The sequence below is a fragment of the Poecile atricapillus genome, chromosome Z, assembly GCF_030490865.1.
Source record: "Poecile atricapillus isolate bPoeAtr1 chromosome Z, bPoeAtr1.hap1, whole genome shotgun sequence".
In the NCBI taxonomy this organism is placed as follows: Eukaryota; Metazoa; Chordata; class Aves; order Passeriformes; family Paridae; genus Poecile; species Poecile atricapillus.
Window position 1 is genome coordinate 145,482,817 of NC_081289.1, and position 22,793 is coordinate 145,505,609.

At 48.9% G+C, this 22,793-nt stretch overlaps 1 protein-coding gene across 1 annotated transcript in view; it reads left to right on the forward strand.

Annotated features, from left to right (window-relative positions):
* ZBTB7C (zinc finger and BTB domain containing 7C) overlaps nucleotides 1-2,729 on the forward strand; it is an 89,700-nt gene extending 86,971 nt beyond the window's left edge. Inside the window, exon 4 of the mRNA XM_058828212.1 lies at nucleotides 2,087-2,729. Coding sequence (XP_058684195.1) covers nucleotides 2,087-2,723 — 637 coding nt within the window. The 3' untranslated portion in view covers nucleotides 2,724-2,729. The remainder of the gene's footprint in view (nucleotides 1-2,086) is intronic.
* Nucleotides 2,730-22,793: the final 20,064 nt, after the last annotated feature.

The following is a 22,793-nucleotide window of genomic DNA, read 5'->3' on the forward strand; positions in this document are numbered from 1 at the left end:
GCAGCTCTGCTTTTTATTAACATTTCCCCCGGCTTTGCAGTGCGAGCCCCCGCGCTCATCCGTGCGCGACTTGTCCGCGGTTCTCCGTTCGGGGTGAAATTCTCCCTGCTGCTGCTTTGTCTGCTGCTGAGCGCTGATTCCAGCCCTCCCAGGGGAAATGCACCCTTGTGAAAACCTTGGGGGAACGCCAGCTTTGAAAATGCCGGAGTGGAAAGTTGCCCTCAGCTTGGCCCTTTTTCACATCTCCCTAAAAATTCTGTAGGTGCGGGACCAGGCTGGGATCAGTCTCCCAAAAGCAATAAAGCATCATCTGGTGAAGAAGTGGCTCTTTGCTAGGGATACTCCTTTGCATCCTTGATCCTGAGGGACTGGTGTGCAGGGATGCCCAGCCCAGGGCTGCATTCCTTGTGGTATGGTCGACACCTCTGTGCTGCTGGGCATGTCACCAAAAACTATTTCAATATGCACGCGAGCTGGGTGGCAAAAACTGGTTCAGAGGCAGCACCTTGCAAGTTTTGAGGGCTTGACCTGCCAGAAGAAACAGTTTTTTTTTGTGGTTTTTATGTTATATAATTTAAATCATCATAATATATACTTATATTATCTAATAGATAATATAATCATATTTAAAAACAATAAAAAAATGTATGTTCTTTAATGTTTCTATTAAAATGTACCGTATAGTTTTGTATGGCATATCTGTAATATACAATACATATTTTATATCTAATATAAATATAAACATTCCTCCACATGTTCTACGTATTTTTAGCCTCAATTCTAGCATGCTGGAGGGTTCATACTGAAATAATTATGGAAAACAATATGAATTTTCCAACTTTGCTCTTGAACTCCACTGGTACAACCTAGGAAGCAGTGTTCAGCCCAATTGAGCCATAATCAGCTTCACTTTTTATAATCATACACTTTAGCTGTGATTTTGTTTTTTTTTTTCCTTTTTTGACTGCAGAAGGAAAGATTTATTTACTGGGGGAAAACATAGTGATTGGATTGCCAGTAGGGAAAATATCCTTGCTTTTAGATGTTCCCATTAAAAAATACAGATATAAATATTTGTAAAATAAACGCCATTGGGATGGATATTAAGCTATTCCATGGCTGGACTTAAAAATCTTCTCCAAACTGTGTGGGAGGTTGGATGTGTGCTGGCCTCGGAGACCCTGGCAGGGAAGGACAGAGTGCCTGGGTGTTGCACCTCTGGCAGCATCACCTGCGATGCTCCTGCTCTAAAAGAAAGCTCCTGAGACACCCTGTGGTCAGTGCAAGAATAAAAGGAGAGGAAAATCTGCTCCAAGAGGCACTGCATTTAAGCAGTATTGTCCCACACTTCCAGGCTCTCAAATCCCAACTAATTTCCTTATTTGCAGGCTGGAATAGGGCTGTATTTATTTAATAATCCTAGATTTAGTTCTATATAGATAAGTTACCATATTTAGAATCTTGCTCTTTACAATACGTGGAAGGAGGTTGTAGCCTATCGGGCGTCGGGCTCTTCTCCCAGGGATCAAGGGACAGAGCAAGAAGGAACAACCTCAAGTTGTGCCAGACCAAGTTGAGCTTGGAAAATCAGGAAAAATTTCTTCACTGAAAGGGTTGTCCAGCCCTGGCACAGCTGCCCAGGGCAGTAGTGAAATACCCTTCCCTGGAGGGATTTAAAAGCCATCTGGATGTGGCACTTGGGGACATGGATTCATAGTGGCCTTGACTGGGGGAATGGTTGGACTTGGTGATCTTAGGCCTTCTCTGGCCTTAATGATTCTGTTTTTTGGGTTTACTCCCGGGATTTTTTTCCTCCAGTTTAAGCTGTTTTGAACTCTCTGGGACGGTCTGCAAGCTGCCGACATGGAGGGCTCTGTGTGTGTGATTTTTCAGTGTCCGGGAAAGAGGAGTCGAATGCAAACGTCTGCAAGACCATCCATACACTGGGAGAGGCCCCAGGATGAGCTCCCCACATTCCCATCACCTCCACCCCTGATCCCAATCAGGGAGGCAATCCCAAAAAGAGCCATCCCAACCACACCCCTTCCGTCCCACACCGCCTGACCACGCGCCTTTTCTTTTGCAGGCAGGACAAGCTGAAAATCCACATGCGGAAGCACACGGGGGAGCGGCCGTACCTGTGCATCCACTGCAACGCCAAGTTCGTGCACAACTACGACCTGAAGAACCACATGCGCATCCACACGGGCATCCGGCCCTACCAGTGCGAGTTCTGCTACAAGAGCTTCACCCGCTCCGACCACCTGCACCGCCACATCAAGCGCCAGAGCTGCCGCATGGCGCGGCCCCGGCGTGGCCGCAAGCCGGCGGCGTGGCGGGCGGCCGGCCTGCTCTTCGCCCCCGGGGGCCCGCCCGTGGAGAACAGCTTCGTGATGCCGCCCACGCTGGAGGAGATGAGCAGCCACCTCAGCAGCACGGCCATGTGCCTTCCCGGCCCCAGCCCCAAACACTTCCTGAGCGGGGCCAAGACGCCCTTCAGCCTGCAGGAGCTGGAGAGCCAAATTGAAGAAACACAGATGAAGCTCTTCAGGCGGGCCCAGATGGACATGGAGAGGAACGCGGGCATCTTCGCCTTCGCCCTGGGCCACAATGAAAACCTCGCTGCCCAACCCTTCTTCCCTCTCCCTGACCCTTGGAGCACAGGCTTCAGTGGCTTGGCGGGGCTTGGCCACGTGGCTCCCATCTCAGAGGCCAGCAACTAAACCCGCTCCCGGTCCCACCATGCGTCTGCTCCCGTCCCAACGAGGCAGCCCTGGGGCTCCCACCTGCCCTTCTGCATCATCAGGTTCCCAAGGAGCTCTTTGTCCTCTCACTGCCATGTCCTGCCATGGGGCTTGGGGCACGGGGCCGTCCCTGGGGCGAGCAGGGATGGGCAGTGCCCCGTGGCCACCGGCACTTTAGACTCTGCACTTGGCTTTGGGACCGTCGGACACTCACTGTCCCATCCCACCACTCATGGCTCCATCTGGGAAGGCCAGGCCAAGACTGCTGCTCTCTTCAGCACCCCCAAAAATGTCACTTGCCTTAGTCCAGGGCTCGGCCATCACCATGAGATGGCTTTTCTGTGGGAAATGTTCCCTACTTTCCCCCACACGGAGCTCACTGGACACTGACAAGCTGTCCAGACTTGGGTTTGTTATGTTGCATTCCTTGGCCCTTTTGGTCAAAACGACTTTGCTGTTTTCTCTCTGCTTTTGTTTTCTTTTCTTCTTAATTAATTCCCATGTCTGGCAGCAATATTTATTCTACAAGGGATAAGGGGGAGGTCTAGCAGCCTTGCTGGGAGAGAGAGAGAGAGAGGGAGGATCCTGGCCACTGCCTTTCTCAGCAGTATATCAGATTTACAGGGCAGGTGGAAGCCCTGGTCTGCAGCATGAGTTGGGACCTTAAAAACATTAAGAAAAAAAACACAAAAAAAAATTAAAAAAGGAGATAGAACACCTAGCGCAAAGCTGGGTGGAAAAGGGGGATTTTACTTATTTTGGTTCTTTAGCTATTTCAAAGTTTCAAAAGGAGAACCAAAGCCTATTTTGAGTATTTTAACTTCAGTTGCTTGAAAAGGTGAAGGAAAAGTTTTGGAAAAATCAGTAATGTTTCGATACTGAGCTTTTATTAAACCCTTGCTTTGAAAAAATGAACCAGTGGGAATTTTGAAATGAAAAAGTCGTTTCAAACCAAAGAGTCAGAATTCGCTGCCGCTGACCATTCTGAAATGTCTGGGGTTCTGTCCTTAATTCCCTCAAATTCTTACGTGATAGTGAGAAAAATTTACAAAACACGTGTCCCCGAATCTGCAGTGTTGATGGGAAAAAATCAAATATCCCTGCTGCTTGTCTCAAGGGATCTTTGTGGAAAAGAAGGTCACTAAAGGTGTCCTGATGGTGATACCGTCTACTTGCAAGCAAGCAGAAATGATGTTTCTTCACTATAGTTGGTTCAAAAGACGAGGTGGTGAGATATGACAGGGTACTCCAAGCCGAAGGTCACCCACGGCGGCCAGCGGGTTTGGGGTGACTCCCCAGCATCCTTGCAGACCCCAACTTGGCCACCCCATCTGGTAATTCTTTCAGGGCAAAAAAAGTGGCTGTTTGGCTGGAATTGCCCTGCCCACCTCCTTCAGCCCCAAATCCATGAGCTACTCTGAAGGATAAAGGCTTTTGGTGGCCGTCTGCCTCTCAAGGCTCCTCCTGGATGAGCCGTGCGGGGCAGACATGGTGGGACCCCAGTTCCACCGCGGGCTGCGGTGGGTGGCAGTGGTTGTTTTACACCAGACCAACACCTGGAAAGGTAAATGTTACAAATTAGGGCTTTTTATTTCTCTTTTTACTGTGACCTTTCTAACGTCAGCGAAAATGGAAGGGAATGCGAGGACCGCGGGTTCATGAGTTTTTTGGTTTTTCCATCAGTGACGCGGTGGCTGGATGAGAATCTGCCCACCAGAGGCAAGGAGGGGGACACGGGGAGTCCAGGGTTCCACAGCCCCCAGGAGGGTGTGAGGGACTTCTGCTCTGAGACCACCCATAGCAGAATGGTCCCAAGGAACTGCCCAACACTCGACTTCCTCCTCCAAAAAGAAATTCATAAAGACTCCACGTGCCACAAAATTCAGTGGAGAGAAAAAAAAAGAAAGCAAGAAGAAAAAGAAATCTTCTTAAAACTGCATCAAACTTTTTCTTTTTAATCCACATCAACTTCTTAAACAAGCGACGTTTTGCAGATGATTGGTTCCTTCAGGTGTTTTTTTGTCTACAATTTGGAGTCATTGTAAAATATCCAAAGATGCTGAGTACTGTATGATCTGCAAGGACTTGAAGCAAGGTGTTTTTTCTGTCTTGGTTTGTTTGTTAGGTCAGTTGGGTTCTTTTTTTTTTTTTTTTTTTTTTTCCTATATGTCTAAGTGGGGATAAATCTTTGCAATTTTTCTATTTATAACTATTTTTATGTGATTGCTTTATGTACAAAACAATGGAAAAAAAAAATCAAAAAAGTAGAGAGGAACACACACGTACACAAACAAATTTGCCTTAGTTACTCACGGGACAATCACCCTTAACTTTGATGCTAAAAAGTGAATGGAAAAAAAGAGACTAGATCATTTTATGTATTTATTAAACTGTATTAATTGATGCTTTTAAATTATTAGCAGGACTTGATTCTCTTGCCTGTGGCCGTGGTGAAAAGGCAAAGCCGCCGCGGTTGCTGAGCTGCCAGCGCAGCCATCCGCAGGCCTCAGCTCTTGTGGATGTTTGCCTGACACCTTTTGGAAAGCCAGAATAATCACTTATGAATTAAACATTGAGCTGGTATGGGCTCCAGCCCGAGGGGCTGTTGGTGTTGCGATGCTGATGACGATTTTGGAGTTAAGGTTGATTTTCCCGCGTTGGCGCTGGGTTGGGTAGGGCTGGAGGGAGCTGAGTGCTGGCAGTGATCATGTTTTGGGGTGTAGAGGGATGATTAGAAAAAACCCTGTTTCTTCCCGTTTTGATGTTGTGTGGTGAGTCCAGGCCACAGGTATCCACATGGGAGCCCAGCCGAGTGTGAAGGTGCCTTCCTGGGGATCTGCTCCCGTTTCCCAACCAGGACGGGCGTAACGAGCACCAAACCTCGGGCTGGAGGGACACGAGTCCCAGCTGATGCTGTGGTGGCTTCTTGTTCATCTCACCCCAGCTCCTTTGGCCTGGCTGCAGCAGGGGTAGCGTGGGCAGCAGGGGAGGGGGGATTCTGCCCCTGTGCCCCTGTGCTCAGGTGAGACCCCACCTGCAGAGCTGCCCCAGCCCTGGGCAACAACAGCACAAGGACGTGGAGCTGCTGGAGCCAGCCCAGAGGAGGCCACGCAGCTGCTGCCAGGGCTGGAGCCCCTCTGCTCTGGAGCCAGCCTGGGAGAGCTGGGGCTGCTCCCCTGCACAAGAGAAGGCTCCAGGGAGAGCTGAGAGCCCCTGGCAGGGCCTAAAGGCAGTTTAGGAGAAAAATGGGGCAAACATTCAACAGGGCCTAATGTGATAGAACAAGAGGAGATGTTTAAAAGAGAGGAGATTCAGTGTAGATAGAAGGAAGAATTTTTTTTACAATGAGGGTGGCAAAACACTGAAACAAGTTGCCCAAAGAGATGGTGACTGCCCCTGGATCCCTGCAGTGTCCAAGGCCAGGCAGGACAGCGCTTGGAGCAGACTGGGATAGTGGAAGTAGTCCCTGCCCATGGCAGGGGGTGGGACTGGATGACCCTTTAAAGTCCCTTCCAACTCAAATCTTCTGATGATTCTATGGTTCTTTGAACACAACTGACACAAACATGAGCCCTGTTAATTCATGTGGCCACTCAGAAATTGCAGAATTCCTTCGTTGTTTCGGAGTAAGGTGCAAAAGCCTGGAAAACGAGCTCCAGGTAGGAATGGCTGAACTTGTCCCACATTGTTCAGCCATTTGGAAGCGAAGTAAACAGGTGCCCTGTGCCTACTGAGACACCTACGTGTTGTCCTGCAACCTGCAACGTGATTTCCAGCCTTGCTCTGAAGCCATCCTGGCCCTGGAGGGAGGCAGGTTCTGATGGAGGGTGATTCACCCCACCTACGCTGGACCTCCCAGGGCTGGGATGAATCACCTTTGGGCACCTCTCTGCTACCTACCAGGGTGCTGTGCTTTCCCATAGCTCACTGAGATAAGGTCAGCCACAGGGAGGGATGTTCCCACCACCACCGCTCCCTCCTCTCTGCTCAGCTCATGGGACAGTCCCTGGAAAAACCTTTCCCAAGAGGAAAACAGGGACCAAGGTCAGACAGATTGGTTTTTTCCCCAGTCTGTTTTAACTGGGAATGCAATGAGAAAGAAAGGTCCATGTCAAGCCTCCCCAGCCTGGGGACCAGGGATTCAGGCTCATGGTTGTACACCCTGCTGCAATCCCACTAAAACATCCCAGTTCTTACAGCCACAGGTCATTTTCCTTCCTTTACACTCTGGAGAAGGACTCCACAGCATCAGGTGCTCGGGCAGGGGTCCAGATCTGCAGGCAGAGTCCAGAAATGTGATTTGGGAACAGAGAAATACCAATGCCCCTTGCAGGGCAGGTGATCCATTGTTGAGCAGCTCCTCTGTGCTTGGAGCCTGCAGGACCGTGGCAGGGCCAGCCCATAAACTGTGTGTTTCTGAGCACAAAAAAAATTCCACAAAATGAAAATTGTGTGAATAACTTCTTAGCTATTTAAATATACTTATAACTTCCTTTTTTCAAGTCTTGTGGCTGTTAACCCCATTTTATGCTCACATTCTGGTTTGCTTATAATGCCAGAATGACAACAATAACAACAACAACAACAAAAAAAAAAGAGTTGGATTTGCAAGGGGAGGGTGAAAAAAAAAATCTAAAAATCGCTCAGAGGAGCTGTGCATTAATCAGACACATGGGAATAATGGGAAGAAACCAGCTTCTGTAAATGCTTGTTAGCAACAACATATGGCTACATGCTTGCTCCTGAACAGCTGCTGTTATCTGCTGGAGTATCCAGGCTGAGGAGGGGGAGCAGCACTGGGGTGATGCTGCACACGCAGGGTTTGCTCAGCCCAGGTGTTGCTGCCAAAGGAGCATCTCCTGGCACGAGTGGCAGGGAGCTGGACGGGCAAACCCTTTCCCTGGGCTCAAAACCCTTCGCTGAGCATTGCAAGATCCTCTTCCTGCAGTTGTGCAGAAGGAAATTGCATGCAGAAAAAAATATTTGTGTTGTGAGAAGGGAAGAAAGAGCCTGCAGTTTGGGAAGTGAAAGGCTTTTCCATTTGGCAGTCACCTGCAGGAAAGAAAAAGGAATAATTTTGCAAAGTACAGCCTAAAATGTTTTAGAATTGAATGTGTCAGCAGGACTCCTGGCAGCACCAGTGAGGCTGCAAATGCTGCCCCAGTCTCTGCTCTGCTTGTGCTCTGCCTGCAGCCCCCTGGAACCTCCTATGCCCCCCATCCTTTTCCATCCATTTTGGAGTGGATTAGTGTTTTATTTTCAGTCTCAGTGCCCTGAAGCTGGAATACTTTGTGGTTGCAGAGGAAACTTTTAAGGTAAGAGAGTACATGAAGCAAGACCCCAACCATTTCGTTTTAAGAAGATGCTGTGTTTGGCAGCAGGTCACCCGTGGCTGGGTTTTTAAGATCTGCCATTGCCTTTTGGTACCTCTGACTCTGTGCACCTGTGTTTGTTTCCAAGCCAAAAACAAAAAGGGAAGAACTGAGAAAAATACCTTCTTGTAGAAGATACACCCCATGTAGTCTAAGCTTGAGTGAACTCATCCCCATCCCACCTCCCAGCCCCACCTCTGGGATCTCCAGCAGAGGGAGAGAAAATACCTGTGGCTTGGAAATACCTTTTCCTCCCTGTGTTTTCCTATGTTGAACCAATGTTTTACATGACTTGCACTATTTGCTGTAGGGCAGGATACTGTTTAGGTTTCTTTGTTCCAGTCTCTTGTTTGGTTGCGACTCCTCTTTGGCGGTCCTGTACACGTACCTGCTGCACATCTTACACCCCTGGAGAAAATAAACTGTTACCTGAAGCAGTGAGCCTGCCGTGTGTCCTTAGCGCTGCTCTGGGGCTGGGGAGCTCGGATTTCAGCATCAGGATCAGTGGTTGGGCTTGGTGATCTCGGGGGTCTCTTCCAACACGAATGATTCTGCGATCAAAGGATGATGAGCGGGCTGCCGGAGCGTTTTCTGGTGGCCCTCCAGGGTGACCCTTCATGTGGCATCTGGGCTGTCACCACGAGGGTGCAGGGGCTGGGCAGCAGCCTCTGGTGACGGCGGAATGAAATTCTGTGGGGGGACAAATGTGCGTGTAAGTGCAGTTGTTGGGGTTTTGCTTTTCCCCGCACATCTGCTTGCTCGGCTCCCTGCACACTCGAACTTGGACTGCCCTCCTGTGGTGGCCTGGAGGCACCGGGGACAGCCGAGGGCTGGGAGCCACATCTGAGCTCTTCTGGGCATCTCGGCAGCGCCCGCACCCTCCCGCATCACCTCCCGTCACACCCAGCCACTGGCCAGGAAGAGGAAATAGAAACCTCGGCCACATCCAGAGGGAGTTTAATGGTTGGACTTGATGATTTCAAGGGTCATGTCCAACAGAAATGGTTCTGTGATTCTTAAGAATTTTTTACACCTCCATGAAGCAACGCCAAGTAATAAGGCCAGTGAGGCTGGGGATATGCCACAATTGTTGGTGGCACCATGGGAACCCTGATTTTTAGGGAATTATTCCTGAAGTGTAAGCCAGGACTGGACCCCCCTGATGCCCAATGTGGCCTCAGCTGATATTTTCTACTTCCCCTCATGGTATCACTAATAATTTTGCTCAGTTTGGGCAAGTAGAAGTTTCAGATGAAAATATTATGTAATTATATAAAGTTCATTTCCTCAGGAACTGAGACTAAAAAACCATAAATGCAAATACCAAGGAAGAAGACAAATGCTCAGCTACAACCCCCAAAGTTTCATTTTATTTCCTTCTTTCTGCAGAGATGACACTGACTGAGATGTCACAAATCCGATCAGGCTTCCTAATAATTCATGCAGTGCCTCGAGCCTCAGGGGTCATCTGAAATTCAGGCAGCCAATTTGCAGGCAGAAGATGCAAAGCCAGACCAGGAAGGGGCTGAGGTTTTTAAGGACAGACCCTGTCTGTCAGCTAAAACCTTCCTCTGCTCTTGGGTAACCTCTGGCAAATCCTTATAGGGATGGCTGTAAACCTGCTTGTCTTTAAGGTGTAGCTGTTAACTCAGTTTCCATAGTGAATAGGACAAGGTTGTCTCGCTGGGACCAACTTCTGCAATGTTAGCTGGAGTTTTGCATCGTTGGGGAAATACTTAAGGCTTCACCCTTGAGTTCTCAGAAATGAAGTTCTCGTTTAGGCAGCTTCTACGATATTTTTCTGGAGGTCTTGATGATATATTCATGTAAATCAGTTGGAAATACAAAGCCCTCACAACCTTTCTGAGACAAGGTCCCTGGATCTGAAGTGAAGGTGAGCAGTGATTTGTTCTGGGTGTTGCTGCAGGGGTGTGAGCCAGGCTGTGACACCCCAAAATTTGAACACAGGAGCTGGGTGAGAAAAATGAACAGAAGCTCTGTGGGAGATGGAAGAAAATCTCCCATGGCCAGACCTCCAGTGCTGGGACAGCTCTGGGCCCCTCAGCACAGGAGAGACACCGAGGGGCTGGAGCGTGTCCAGGGCAGGGAACGGAGCTGGGGAAGGGGCTGGAGCCCCAGGAGCGGCTGAGGGAGCTGGGAAAGGGGCTCAGCCTGGAGAAAAGGAGGCTCAGGGGGCCCTTGTGGCTCTGCACAAGTCCCTGCCAGGAGGGGACAGCCGGGGGGGTCAGCTCCCAAGTGACAAGAGGAAATGGCCTCAAATTGTGCCAAGGCAAGTTTAGGTTGGATATGAGGAAAACTCCTCCATGGAAAGGGCTGTCCATCCCTGGCACAGCTGCCCAGAGCAGTGGTGGAGTTCCCATCCCTGGGATTTGAAAGAGATTTGAAAGATGCCTAGATGTGGCACCATGGGGACATGGGTTTGGTGGACTTGGCAGTGCTGGGGGAATGGTTGGATCTGATGATCTTAGCAGCTTTTCCCACCTAAATAATTCTGTGATTCTGTGAGCCAGGGGCAATCATCACTGCTGGAGCAGCAGTCCAGATGCAGATGAGCTCCTCAAGCAGCTGCCCAGTGCTCTTTATGTTTAGTCAGCTCAGCTTATGACAGAGATTTGGAGCTCCTAACACTTGGGATGACTTTTCCCTGAAGACAGCCAAGCTGGATTACATATACGTACATACATACATATATACATACATATATATATATATATATATCTATACACACACACATACATATATTTGTGTGTGTGTGTGTGTACATGTGTATACTTTCAGATAGATTCAATAACCCTAATACAAGTGTGGATGCATTCACAGATGTACATACATCTAATGTGCATTTAGCTGTTATCCTCACCAGATTTTATACAGAAGACAACAGAATTTCTCCTTTGGGAGGGGAAACTGAGGCATGGGGAGGCACAGAGATCTATTCACAGTGCCTTTTCAGCACACAGGCATAGTGTTTGTGCTGCTAGCCTACCCTTTACACAGGTGCAAATCATCCCTAGGGAGTGCTGGGCCTTGGCCAGGGCTTCATCAGCCTGTAAAATTAAATGTTAGGAAGGAGTATTCCCAGGAAACCACATCTCCTTGTCTGCAGCATCCCTGTCTGGTTCAGCTGGCCACTGCACATATCACCACCCAGCTGGTGAGGATGAAATTTGGAGCAAGAGGGAAAAATAAAGTAACCAAGAGAGGGCGTTTTTTAACCGAGAGGAGCCGTGCCAAGATGAGCTGGTGCGAGCCGCACGGCTGCGGCTGCTTCAGGACAGCGGTGGTAAAGGTTTGTCACTGAGGGTGCAGGAATCTCTGCCAACACCACACCCCTCAAAAAATCCCACCAGCAGAGATAAATGCCCATGTCCCTGGTGATGCTCTGAAGGACCTGTGCAACACTGGGGGAAAAGGAGACACAGGGATCATTCCAAATGCCAGGGAGGAAGGAAACGCCTTCCCCGACGTCCCTATAAGCAGCATCAGAGTAAATCCCAGCAGCAGGGAGGGTCTGCAGACCCTGCCACCAACCCCCCTGATCGGGCAGGGATGTCCAGAGCACGGGATGTGGCCATGTCACACGTGTGGGTTCCTTGTTTGCAGCCCAGGCCTGCGGCTGCCGTGCAAAATCCTGCGCCGGCCTGTGCCAGCTGCTGCATTAACGCCCCATATGCCCAGCCATATGCTCCATCCATGCAGGGGGGTGCTGGGTGGACCTCCAGGGGAGGAAAAGGGACATCCCAGCACGTGGGAGCAGGTAGGGTTTAGGTAGGCCTTGGGGAGCCAGAGGCATGGGAAGGATGCCCGGCGATTCTGAGAGATGGCATGGGGCGAGTGTGTCTGTGCCCAGCAGCAGCACAAGGGGACTAGAGGGTGCTAGGGGTGTGTTGAAGGGCACCACAGGTCTTTTGCAATTGGTGCCTGGTATAATAAAGCAGCTAAAATCTGAGCAGGATGATGCTAACAGGGTGTAGGAGGGCACCACTGACCCTTTGTAATATGTCTGAATCTGTTCGGCAGCCGGTTGCACTTTCAAAATTCATTATGAAGTAGATTTTGAGGACAGCAACAAGCTTTGAAATAGGTCATGGCAGAAATCAGAAGGTGCTGGGTGTTGCTGCACATTGAGGCATAGACTGCCTGGGTGGCAGCAGCAGGGTGGATGGAGGAAAGGGTTTCAGCTCATCCAGGTCAGACACTGACAGAGGCACACTGGTGCTCCAGCTCCTCCTGCAGTTAAGGAGAGAGCAATGCCTCTCGAGTTAAACATCTGGAATGGGTCACATACCCACACTTCTGAAATGCTGGTTGCTCTCCAGTGTCAGGAGGGGAATATGTCCCTTCTCCTGCCCTGCCCACTTTGGTTATCCCGGTCCCTTGCACGCAGCATTCAGAGCTTTCGCCAACCACCACTGAAGATCTCAGCACCTTTGAAAGCCCAGGATGGGATACAGCATGGTGCTACAGGACACATTCTCTGTAGGAAACAGCAGGTTAGAGAGGCAGGAGGCTGTGGATGCTCTCAGAGCTCTTGTGTGCTGGATGAAGGGCTAATAAAGGACGCTACCAGCTGAAGATCCACAGGTTCAGCCCAAATGGCTTGGGGTTGTTTGGCTGTGCTGTTAATCCCACAGCACACAGAGACAGCAGCATGGGATCTGCACCATCTTCAAGCCATACTATGGGGTGAATGTGGTTTTTCCTGCATTCTTGGTAGCTCAGACAGGTACAGGTGTGTGTGTGAGAGAGAGAGAGAGAGAGAGAGAGAGAGAGAGAGAGAGAGAGAGAGGATACCAGCATGATGCAAGAGGTTGCTGAAAATGCTTGAAAAGACACTTTTTGCTCTGAAAATTCAATTTATCTGGACAAATTAGGGTATTGGCCTCAAACAAAACTGGGGACCTAAGCCTCATTACATTTAATAAACCATCATGTGTTCTCTCCCATCAGCCTGCACCAGGCACTCCGTGATTTACAGCCCATAGCTGTAACCTGAGCCGTCTCCCTGCTTAGAGAGAAACTCATTTAATTTGAGTCCAGGTCTGAGGCTCCTTGAGGGAAGGCAGCTAATCTTTCTGCCTTAGCTCCTCTATTTGTAAAATGGAAACGGTGACTTTATCCATCTTTGTGGGCTGCGGTGGGGCTTATCGTTTAATCTGAGACTCTGCTGTGCCTTGATGAGGGAGCCTGGTGAGAGAGGCTGTATTAGCTGTATTGTTTGGGATCCTGCTTCCCTGCTAGGGCTCCGAGGATGTGGAGGGATTTGTGAGGGGAGAACAGGAGGGAGGATCTGGGGAGCTGATTTCAGCGTCAGGAGAGCAGGTACAGGTTCATCCCTGGGGAAGAGTAAGGAGCTGCTTGCTCAGGAAGTGATGGGGAATTCTGAGTAGAGGGAGAAATGAATCTTGCTGTGGCCTCAAACCCATTTGGGCCAGCCCAGAGGAGGCCACGCAGCTGCTGCCAGGGCTGGAGCCCCTGTGCTCTGGAGCCAGCCTGGGAGAGCTGGGGCTGCTCCCCTGCACAAGAGAAGGCTCCAGGGAGAGCTGAGAGCCCCTGGCAGGGCCTAAAGGGGCTCCAGGAGAGCTGCCCAGGGACTGGGGACAAGGCCTGCAGGGACAGCAGCCAGGCAATGGCTTCCCAGTGCCAGAGGGCAGGCCCAGCTGGGATATTGGGAAGGAATTGCTGGCTGGGAGGGTGGGCAGGCCCTGGCACAGGGTGCCCAGAGCAGCTGGGGCTGGCCCTGGATCCCTGCAGTGTCCAAGGCCACCACCCTGGGATGGTGGAAGGTGTCCCTCCCTGCCCATGCAAGCCCTCACCTCAGTCAAGGCAAGAGGACAGAGCTGTTGTTGTCTCTTCTGGTGCAGGACCAAAGCCTGAGAGGATCTGCATCTGCATGTTGTCTTCCAGTGTCTTTATAATTCATGATGGTCTGTCTGAAAGAAGCTTCTGGCAATGTGTTTTTGTTACTGGTCTTAAAATAGGTTGCAGAAGAAAGGTTTCTGGAACATAATTCATTTTACTGGCTCTTCTGCACCAAAATTAATTGCAGCCATGTTTATTGCTCCAGCAAGTAAAGATGAGTTAGATAAGGGAATTACTTTGTTTAGGACAATGAATAATTTATGTTTCAAATTCACCAGAACCTTGAAATTTGAAGGTCTGGGTTTTCTTCCTTCCATGTCCAGGGAGAAAGATTGAGCCATAATCCTTGTTTGTGACAAACGTTTTATGATTTTTTTTCCATCATTGTAATCATCTCTTCAAACTTCTGTAGAACAAAACATGGAATTTCTCTTGTAGGGTGCCTTGGCATCCAGGTCACTTCTGTGTGTGATTGGTCAGAAGTTTAAGGAATAACCCATTCTGTCCTAGGAGAAATATCTAAAGCACAATGAAACACGCAATTGACTACAGAGGGAGTTTTGATAGCTTTGGTGGCTCATCAAATCCTCTGCTGACAGGGGTTCTGTGTCAATCCCACAACTCTTAGTTGAGCTGGAGGAGAAGGTTTTAGAAAGACACCCTAGAGCATCTGTAGTGGTTTAAATTCACTGACTTGAGTTTTTGAGGATCAGAGACAGAAAACATCCCAAACTTTACTAGAAAGCCACAGTTTCTTTCCCAAAGTGACTTTTCCCCAGGCTGTGGGCTCCTGATGAGTATTTGAATCATAGAATATCCTGAGCTGGAAGAGACCCACAAGGATGATCGAATTGAACTCCTGGAATATTACTAGTATTTGTGCCCCAGGAAAACAAATCTATTTTTTTTCCAAAGGGGTTAGAGCTGCTGTTGAGACTTACCCTGTCCCTGGGGTGGGCACAGCTGCCTTTCCACCTCCCTGAGAGCCTGCACAGCTGTGGGCTGTGTCTCAGGATGGGAGCTGTATGGGTTTGAAAGCCTTTTCCTTGGAGATGGATGGTGCATATCGGTTTATCAGTCTGGTCTGCTCCGTTCTGGAGCAGAGCTGGAGGGCTCTCAATCAAGCACACATTGGTGTCCCTTGGATGATCCCTCACTTCAAAATGAGGAGGGTAGGTAGGAGGGAGAGACAGAGAAAGTCAGAAACCGTAACTTCAAAGACAAGCTGGGATGGGAGCCCGTTTCAGCTTCTGAGAGGAAAAACAGGGATGGTTTTCATTAGTGAGAAGGTAAAACACATGGCTAGACGAATAGCAATGCCCTTGCATAGCTCTCTTCTAGTCCAAGGAAGGACAGTGGTGGGGGACACTGGCATCCTCAGTGGAAACTGTTATGTCTTGGGAGAAAAATCTATTTATTTTAACCAACTGAAATAGGCTTCAGCCTTGGAGTGGCCCCCTTTTTGTGACACCAGGGCTGCTGCTTCTGCACAATAGGGGACTGTGATATCGAACCAAGGCTAAAAGAAGGGACTGAGTGGGGGCAGAAGGACATCTCTGAGGCCTAATCTGCCTCTGCAGGAGCTAACACTGCTCTCAAGAATGCAAGCTGAAGGCTGGTTATCCAGATCTCAGAGTCTGAGGGGAGGTCACTGGCACATCCCAGCTGCAACAGAGTGCTCTCTGTACCATCCAGCATGGGCAGAAGCCCTTTCAGAGCACACAGAATGGGTGGGTGGGAAATTGCTGGGAATACATGTATTTTTCAGAGTCACTGAAAGCAAAAAGCAGCAGTGGGATCATGGTGTGGAGTGAGCAGGCCATGGGATGGCAGAAAAAACCCAAGCTAGATAAACCACAAGTGCTGAGTGTGAAGGGGCAGTGGGGAGTGATGCCACTGCAGTGACTTGGGTGGTTTGGCCAGGGTCTGACAGATGATGACAAACATCAACAGTGGCTGAAAATTATTATTTACGGATTGGATTTTGGATGTGGATACCTAAAATGGGATTCAGCTGCCTGCTTTGGCAGTGCTCTGGTAGCTCTAAGTATGGCCCCTGTGTTTGTTGCTGTGTGTTGCTCTGGTCAAGCCTGAGCTGTGTCCTGAAGCCCTCAAAGGTCCCTGCTTCTAACACCCATCCTCACATCCAAGACACAGCCAAAGCAAAATACAAATAATGGTGGGGAAAAGGAATCTCACTGTTTTCTAATTTATTTTTTTTTAAAGTACAAGTTTGCTGGTGTTGCTTTCTTTACTTGCAGGTACAAAGAAGGCAAAAGTGTGTTGTCCCCCCTCCCCACCATGCACTTTCTCCAATTTGCAGGTCAGCATTCATCCAGCAGCTGAATTTTTGTCTCTTGAAAAGGCAGAGAGGAGGGAAAAAAGTATGATAGCTAAAAAGGCACCTGTGGATCAGTCACAAGCAGAGCTGGAGGCTGCTGGGGGAGCAATTTTCACTGGCAGAAGTGACCAAAGTGGGCGGCTTTTTCTCTTGCTTGGTGTTGAGACTTGTCAGGCAGCTGGTGAGATGGTCTCTGTGCTGGAAATTTCTGTCACAGGAGAGGTAATTTAGCAGCTGCTGAAGTGTGCTAGCCCTCAGCTTCTCCTGCCCTCCTGGACGTGGCCTTAAAAGCCATCTTCTGTGTGTGGGAAGATGGGAACACGTGGGCACTGGCTCCTCCAGGCTGGTACCCTGGTGTCCTGATGAAGCAGCTTTGAGGCTAAAGTTTGGCATGTGTCAGGGCCCGAACACCAAACTTTGAACTGTGCTATCTCCCAAACGTGCTCACCTCATCCATGCTGTTTGCCTCCCTCCACTCAGTATTTCCTCCAGTGTTTTTAATTCCCATTTACTCCAGCTTTCAAAACTCCACCTTGGCTACAAGAACAGCCAAGACTGCATCATGCTAGTTAGAAAATGGTAGGTCACGACTTTTTGAGCCATCTGGGGGATGTGGAAGCTGAAGCAAGGTCTGGGCAGTGTCTGACATAACTGTGCTCCCATGGGCTCACACTTTTAGGTCAGCTGGGGAGGGGTCAGGTTGGAGGGCAGGGGGAGAAGTGGATCATCACTGGGAAAAAGGTGAACACCTCTCTTTTTTTGGTCTGAGCAGGCCATGGTTTGCACAGAGGCTTCAGGCTTGGGGAGGATGGGTGTGCCAGCTGACTGCAGGATTAGATTTTGGTGCAGGGACACTTTTTACAAAAGTATACAGTGACAAGGGGGAATGCTTGCCAACTGACAGAGGGCAGGGTAAGATTAGATATTAGAAAGATATTTCCTCCCTGTGAGGGTGGGGAGGCCCTGCCACAGGTTGCCTGGAGAAGCTGTGGCTGCCCCATCCCTGGAAGTGTTCAAAGGCAGTTTGGGTGGGGCTCTGAGTAACCTGGGCTGGTGGAAGGTGTTCCTGCCCATGGCAGGGGGTTGGAGCTGTATCATCTTTAAGGTCCCTTCCAATCCAAGCCACTCCAGGATTCCCCAGCAGCTGTTGGCCATGGGAGGCACCACAGGCACAGCCCTTGAGTCAACACTCCTTGGGTTACGGGTTCTTTTTTCTTCCCTAAGACTGAAATCACAGCATAAACCAGAATGCAGTGAGTGCAAACTCAGGCTGCTGCCCTCCCTAGCAAGGCCTGGATCAGTGTCTTTCTGATCACTCCTTCTCTCCACTCAGCCACAGGGAAGCTCCACAAGTGCTCCCCCTTGCTCTCATCCATCCAAGGCTCCTCAAGACCATGGAGAGGACAGCAGGAGGGCTGAGCCCGTCTCCGAGTGAGAGGCAGAGCTGCAGCCCCTGACACCACTGGCCAACAATTGCCACATTGTGCTGGGGGGCTGCAACAAAACCCTGTACGAACCTCATGCCTCTCTTCACAGATGGAGTGGTTTGGCTGGAAGGGACCTTGGAGATCATCTCATTCCACCCTTTGCCATGGGCAGGGACACATTCCACTACACCAGGTTGCTCCAAGCCCCGTCCAGCCTGTCCTGGAACGCTCACAGGGAAGAGGAATCTTCAGATATGGCCTGATTCCACTTCTACTGATAACTCCAGTCTACCTTTGTGCCCAGGCATAGCAAGCTCAGCCTAGAGCTTGGGCACTACCAAAGCATCTCCCACTTTCACTGTGTGGCATCGGTCCTCAGATGGAATTTCCAAGTGCTGCCTTGCTGAAATGGCTTTAAACAGCATCTTTGGGCTGTGTAAGATCACTTCAAGGTGTCCATCAGAAAGGTGGCTGCTGCAGCCTCTACCACAACTCATCTGGGTCCTTTCAAAACCTGATCCTCACCTGGAATTCTCTGAAGCAGCCAAGCTGGCAAATTCACGGACAGAGGTCTAGTAAGGGAGCAGCTGGGGTTACATGAGCACCCAGCTGTACACTGCAGTTTTCTCAACACTGTAAACTAAAAACAGGGAGAAAGTTTGGCTTCAGTCAACCAAGAGAACAGATTCAAAATTCAGTATTTAAAATCACTGCAATGTAAAGTAATGCTCCAATGAAAGCTCATGAAATACATTTATTCTGAATTATATGAAGCAAAAAGGGAGTAATTACTTAGCTAAGCTATAATTTCATTCATTATTATTAGGTGGATTTAGATTACTTGCTCACTCGAGATTAGAGATTTGAAATACATGGCTGAAATCCTCTTTCTAATCCAGAATTGCTAAATCCTTGGGTATTTCTCCACAATCATGCTTTGATTTGCATCTGTGTTGATGTTCAGGACATAATTTCAGTTCTTTGCCAAATATTTGTTCCTTTCTTCTCCCCTAAACATAGTCCCTGGCTTTCCTGATAACAAACACTGTAGACAAACCAACAGCACCAAGGTTCCACAGGCTCCCAGCATTTCAGATTTCACCATGGTGTTGAAATTATAAACTAAAAGCAAAAGAGAACTAACTTTATTGAAGCAAAAAGTGCTGACAATGGGAAACAACTTGAAAATGTGATTTTATTTTCTTTTTGAATTTTAGAAGATCTATATAATCATAGACTGGGTTGAGTTAGAAGTGACCTTAAAGATCATCTCATTCCAAATGGACAGGGACACCTTCCAGTGTCCCAGGCTGCTCCCAGCCCTGTCCAGCCTGGCCTTGGACACTGCAGGGATCCAGGGCCAGCCCCAGCTGCTCTGGGCACCCTGTGCCAGGGCCTGCCCACCCTCCCAGCCAGCAATTCCTTCCCAATATCCCAGCTGGGCCTGCCCTCTGGCACTGGGAAGCCATTGCCTGGCTGCTGTCCCTGCAGGCCTTGTCCCCAGTCCCTGGGCAGCTCTCCTGGAGCCCCTTTAGGCCCTGCCAGGGGCTCTCAGCTCTCCCTGGAGCCTTCTCTTGTGCAGGGGAGCAGCCCCAGCTCTCCCAGGCTGGCTCCAGAGCACAGGGGCTCCAGCCCTGGCAGCTCCAGTGTGCTGTTGCAGGACACAGTAGACATCAAGTACACAGACTTACAAACCTTCCTCCTTGTACTGCAGCTACCAGAGATGAATTCTAACCTCTGTTCCCAGTTGCTGGGTCCCTTTGTCTCTGCCTGCCCATGAGTGGTTGCTGGGTGTGGGGATGTGTCAAAGGAAGGAGAAAGCAGGCAGAGCTGGTGCTCCAAGAAATAGGAGCTAAACCTCAGTTGGATAACTGGGGTGGCTCCCATTGTGCTAACAGGGTTATGACAACTTAGGGTAGGGAAGGTTTTTCTGGTCCTTCATCTTTTTGGAAGGGGATTTCTAGACCCTACTGGTTATCACTAAGCCATTTCTCTTGGTGTTAAAGTAGTTGGGGAACTCCACAAGGTTCTGCCTGTCTGCTCCTATCTCTGTTAGGGGAAGAGGTGATTATTTCTGGGTGCTTGTGTGATATGAATCCTTGGAAAGGTGGAGCAGATTGGATTTCAGGTTGAACAGTCAAGGGGGAAAGGCATCTTGTCCTGTGACTCTGCTCACTGAACACCCATGGAAACTTCAAAAAGTGTCCCAAATTTTTACTTTGGGTCAGCAGGATGTCACTTCACTGTCACATCCTAGCAAGTGAACCTCACATGAAGAGAGGGAGCAAGGAGTGGTGCTCAGGGACCAGCTCTGAGGGACAGTGTTCAGGCAGCTTCTGAAATGTGGCACTCAGCAGCCTGCTCATTAGTACTGCTGGAAAAGGCATCCATGTTTTCCTACGTAAAGTAAAATAAAACCAAGAATTGTGTGAGGAGGAGGGGAAAAAAAACCCAACCACATTTTGTCCAAAAAAAAAAAAAAAAAAAGGAAAAAAAGCAAACAAAACTAGAAGAAAACCCAAGAAAACCAGTCTGGTGGAGATCTACCTCCAGCCCTTTTGGTTTTTCATCAGCCTAAACAAATGCTTGGGGTGTGAGTTTGGGTGCTGCCCAGAGCTGTGACCACACTGGCTGATGTTTCAGTCACGTCTGGTTTCTAGCTGCTACCTGCTCTCACTCAACTGATTTTTAACTCGCTCGGCATTTTCCGTGCGTGCAAGATGTTTGATTAGATCCCTTATGTTGCGTGTGTGGAAATAAAAGGCCAGCCAGGAACAGACAACTGATTAGGCATTAGGTGAGGTATAATCCTCCCTAATCACATTTCTAAACGTGGTAGTTGGAGGTGGGATTAGAGTTATTAACATGCGGACAATAAAGCATATAATTTATTTAACAATTACTGGCTCTTTGTGAAGGGGGGGTCTGTGTGAGATGCAGCCACACACCAGCTCCTCCATCCTGTGCAGGATGGAGCTGCTGTCACTGACAAAGCTGGCAGATATTGATGGCTGTCCACTGACATGGAGGGCAGCAAAATCATCAGAAATTCCTTCTCAGGACCTCTGTAGGAGAACACCTGGCATCTAGATATTAAACTGTACAAAAAATGGGGGGAGGGGGGGTGGAAATGAAAAGGTGAAAAAAATTTTACTGAAGTTTCCTAGGCTTCTCTTCATGAGCACACTGAAATGCAAATGTACAATAATATAAAAAGCTGTTTAAAAACTTGTAGGATGAAGAACAGGAGGCAAAGGCAACAGCTGGCAAGCAGTGATGTTGTGCAAGATCAGCAAGGAAGGGAATTCCAGAGCTCCCAGATCAATCCCTGTCCTGACCTTGTCATACAGTTTTCCCAGCTATGCTGGGCACTATGTTGCTACACCAGAGATTTACATGCCAGGTAGAAATTCTGGTAATCAACAGATTTCTATTTTAATTTTTGAGTTTATCATGCCTACCTTTGGAGAACTGAGGCTTCATCTTGTGGTTGTGCTGAGGATGCTTGGGACAGCAAGGCTTTCTCTCAGTACATTAAAAAATCAAAACAAAACAAAAAATGCCAAACCTGAGAAAACAAACAGATCCAAGCTTGAAACTTTTAGAAACAACAAAACCTCCAACACTGCACCCCAGCCTGTTGCCTAGTATAGGTATTACCCTACTGAAGGGTAATTCCAAGTGGCTCCAAGAAGGATGTCAGGTCTGCTGTGCAGCAGGACAGGATGCCAAAGCCTGGGGGACATCTCAGCCTGAACCCAGCACCAAGCAGATGCAGATGAGAAAACCCAACACACAGAGCTCTGCTGTCCATGCTCTCTGATTGCTGCAGTCCTGGAAAAGGCTGGGCCCTGGGCCAGTTGCTCTTTACAGACAAGTTTTGGGCATGGTTTGGGATGTAGGTCAGGCCAGGGACCATTTGCAGCAACGTTTTCCACATGCCTGCCCTGTTTGGAAAGTGGAAAGTCTGGCTCTGTCTGGGTGTTGCTGGTTCCACACCGGCTGTGTCTCCGGCTGCGGTACCAACACCATGTTCTGCTGATCTGCTCACACTGCTGCAGGAGGGGGAAAGTCAGACTGCTGTGGCCAGCCTCAGACCTGGTTCCAGGTTTAGACCCTGCGGGTTTAGACCCTTCATGCTCTGCTGTCTGTTCGGAGCCAGACTTGCAGACTTGAAGCAGCCTGAGAACTTATCTGAAAGTTAAGAGGCTACATTTATAGTCAGCACAGAAAAATAGAGGGAATTCCTATTATTATTCATGTCATCCTAAAACAATCTTTAGAACAGGCCAGATGAACTGTCCTCTAGAAACTTTAGGATGAGTAAGTTAGACTTTGATGTCTAACTTCTAACATTTGGTGAAGTGCATCCAACCATCTGTCTGCTAGGATTTGGTGTTGGAGATAGCCTCAAGGCACCCTCAAAAGCCAGCAAAGGCCTAGCCTGTAAATCCCACAAATACCCTTCCTTTTTGGTATATATTACAGAGCAAAACCATGTTACAAATATTCTTGCAAGGGAATGAGGCTGGCCCTGTTCTTCCTCCTCAAGGGTTTGTTCTTGCCACAGACAGCGGCCATGCAACGCAGCTCCTGGCTCAGAGCACAGAGATCTTCCACGTAAAGCATTCTGTGAGAGACCTGGCAGCCTCACCAGCAGCTGAGCCTGTAGCTGGGTCATGTCACAGACTTGAGCCATATCAGACGCCAGTAAGTCTTTGTGCTCAGAAAAGGGCAAAAAGACAAGAGAGGAGAATGGCAGGATTCATTCATAGGGACGATCCTATCTATTTGGATTTTAAATGGTGCTGGGATAATTCTCTCACTCTTCTCTGCTCCTCACACTTTTGCTGGGAAGCAAGCTAAGAAGAGATACTGATGTTCTGTTTAAAAAAAGATTTTTTTTTCCAAGCCACTAGCCTTAATTTTTAAATGGACTCAGAATGTGAATTGTCACAGATTTCCTTCTGGCTTTATCTAGCAGCAGGAGACCACTATCTACTGACATTAGCTGTTAAATAAGTGC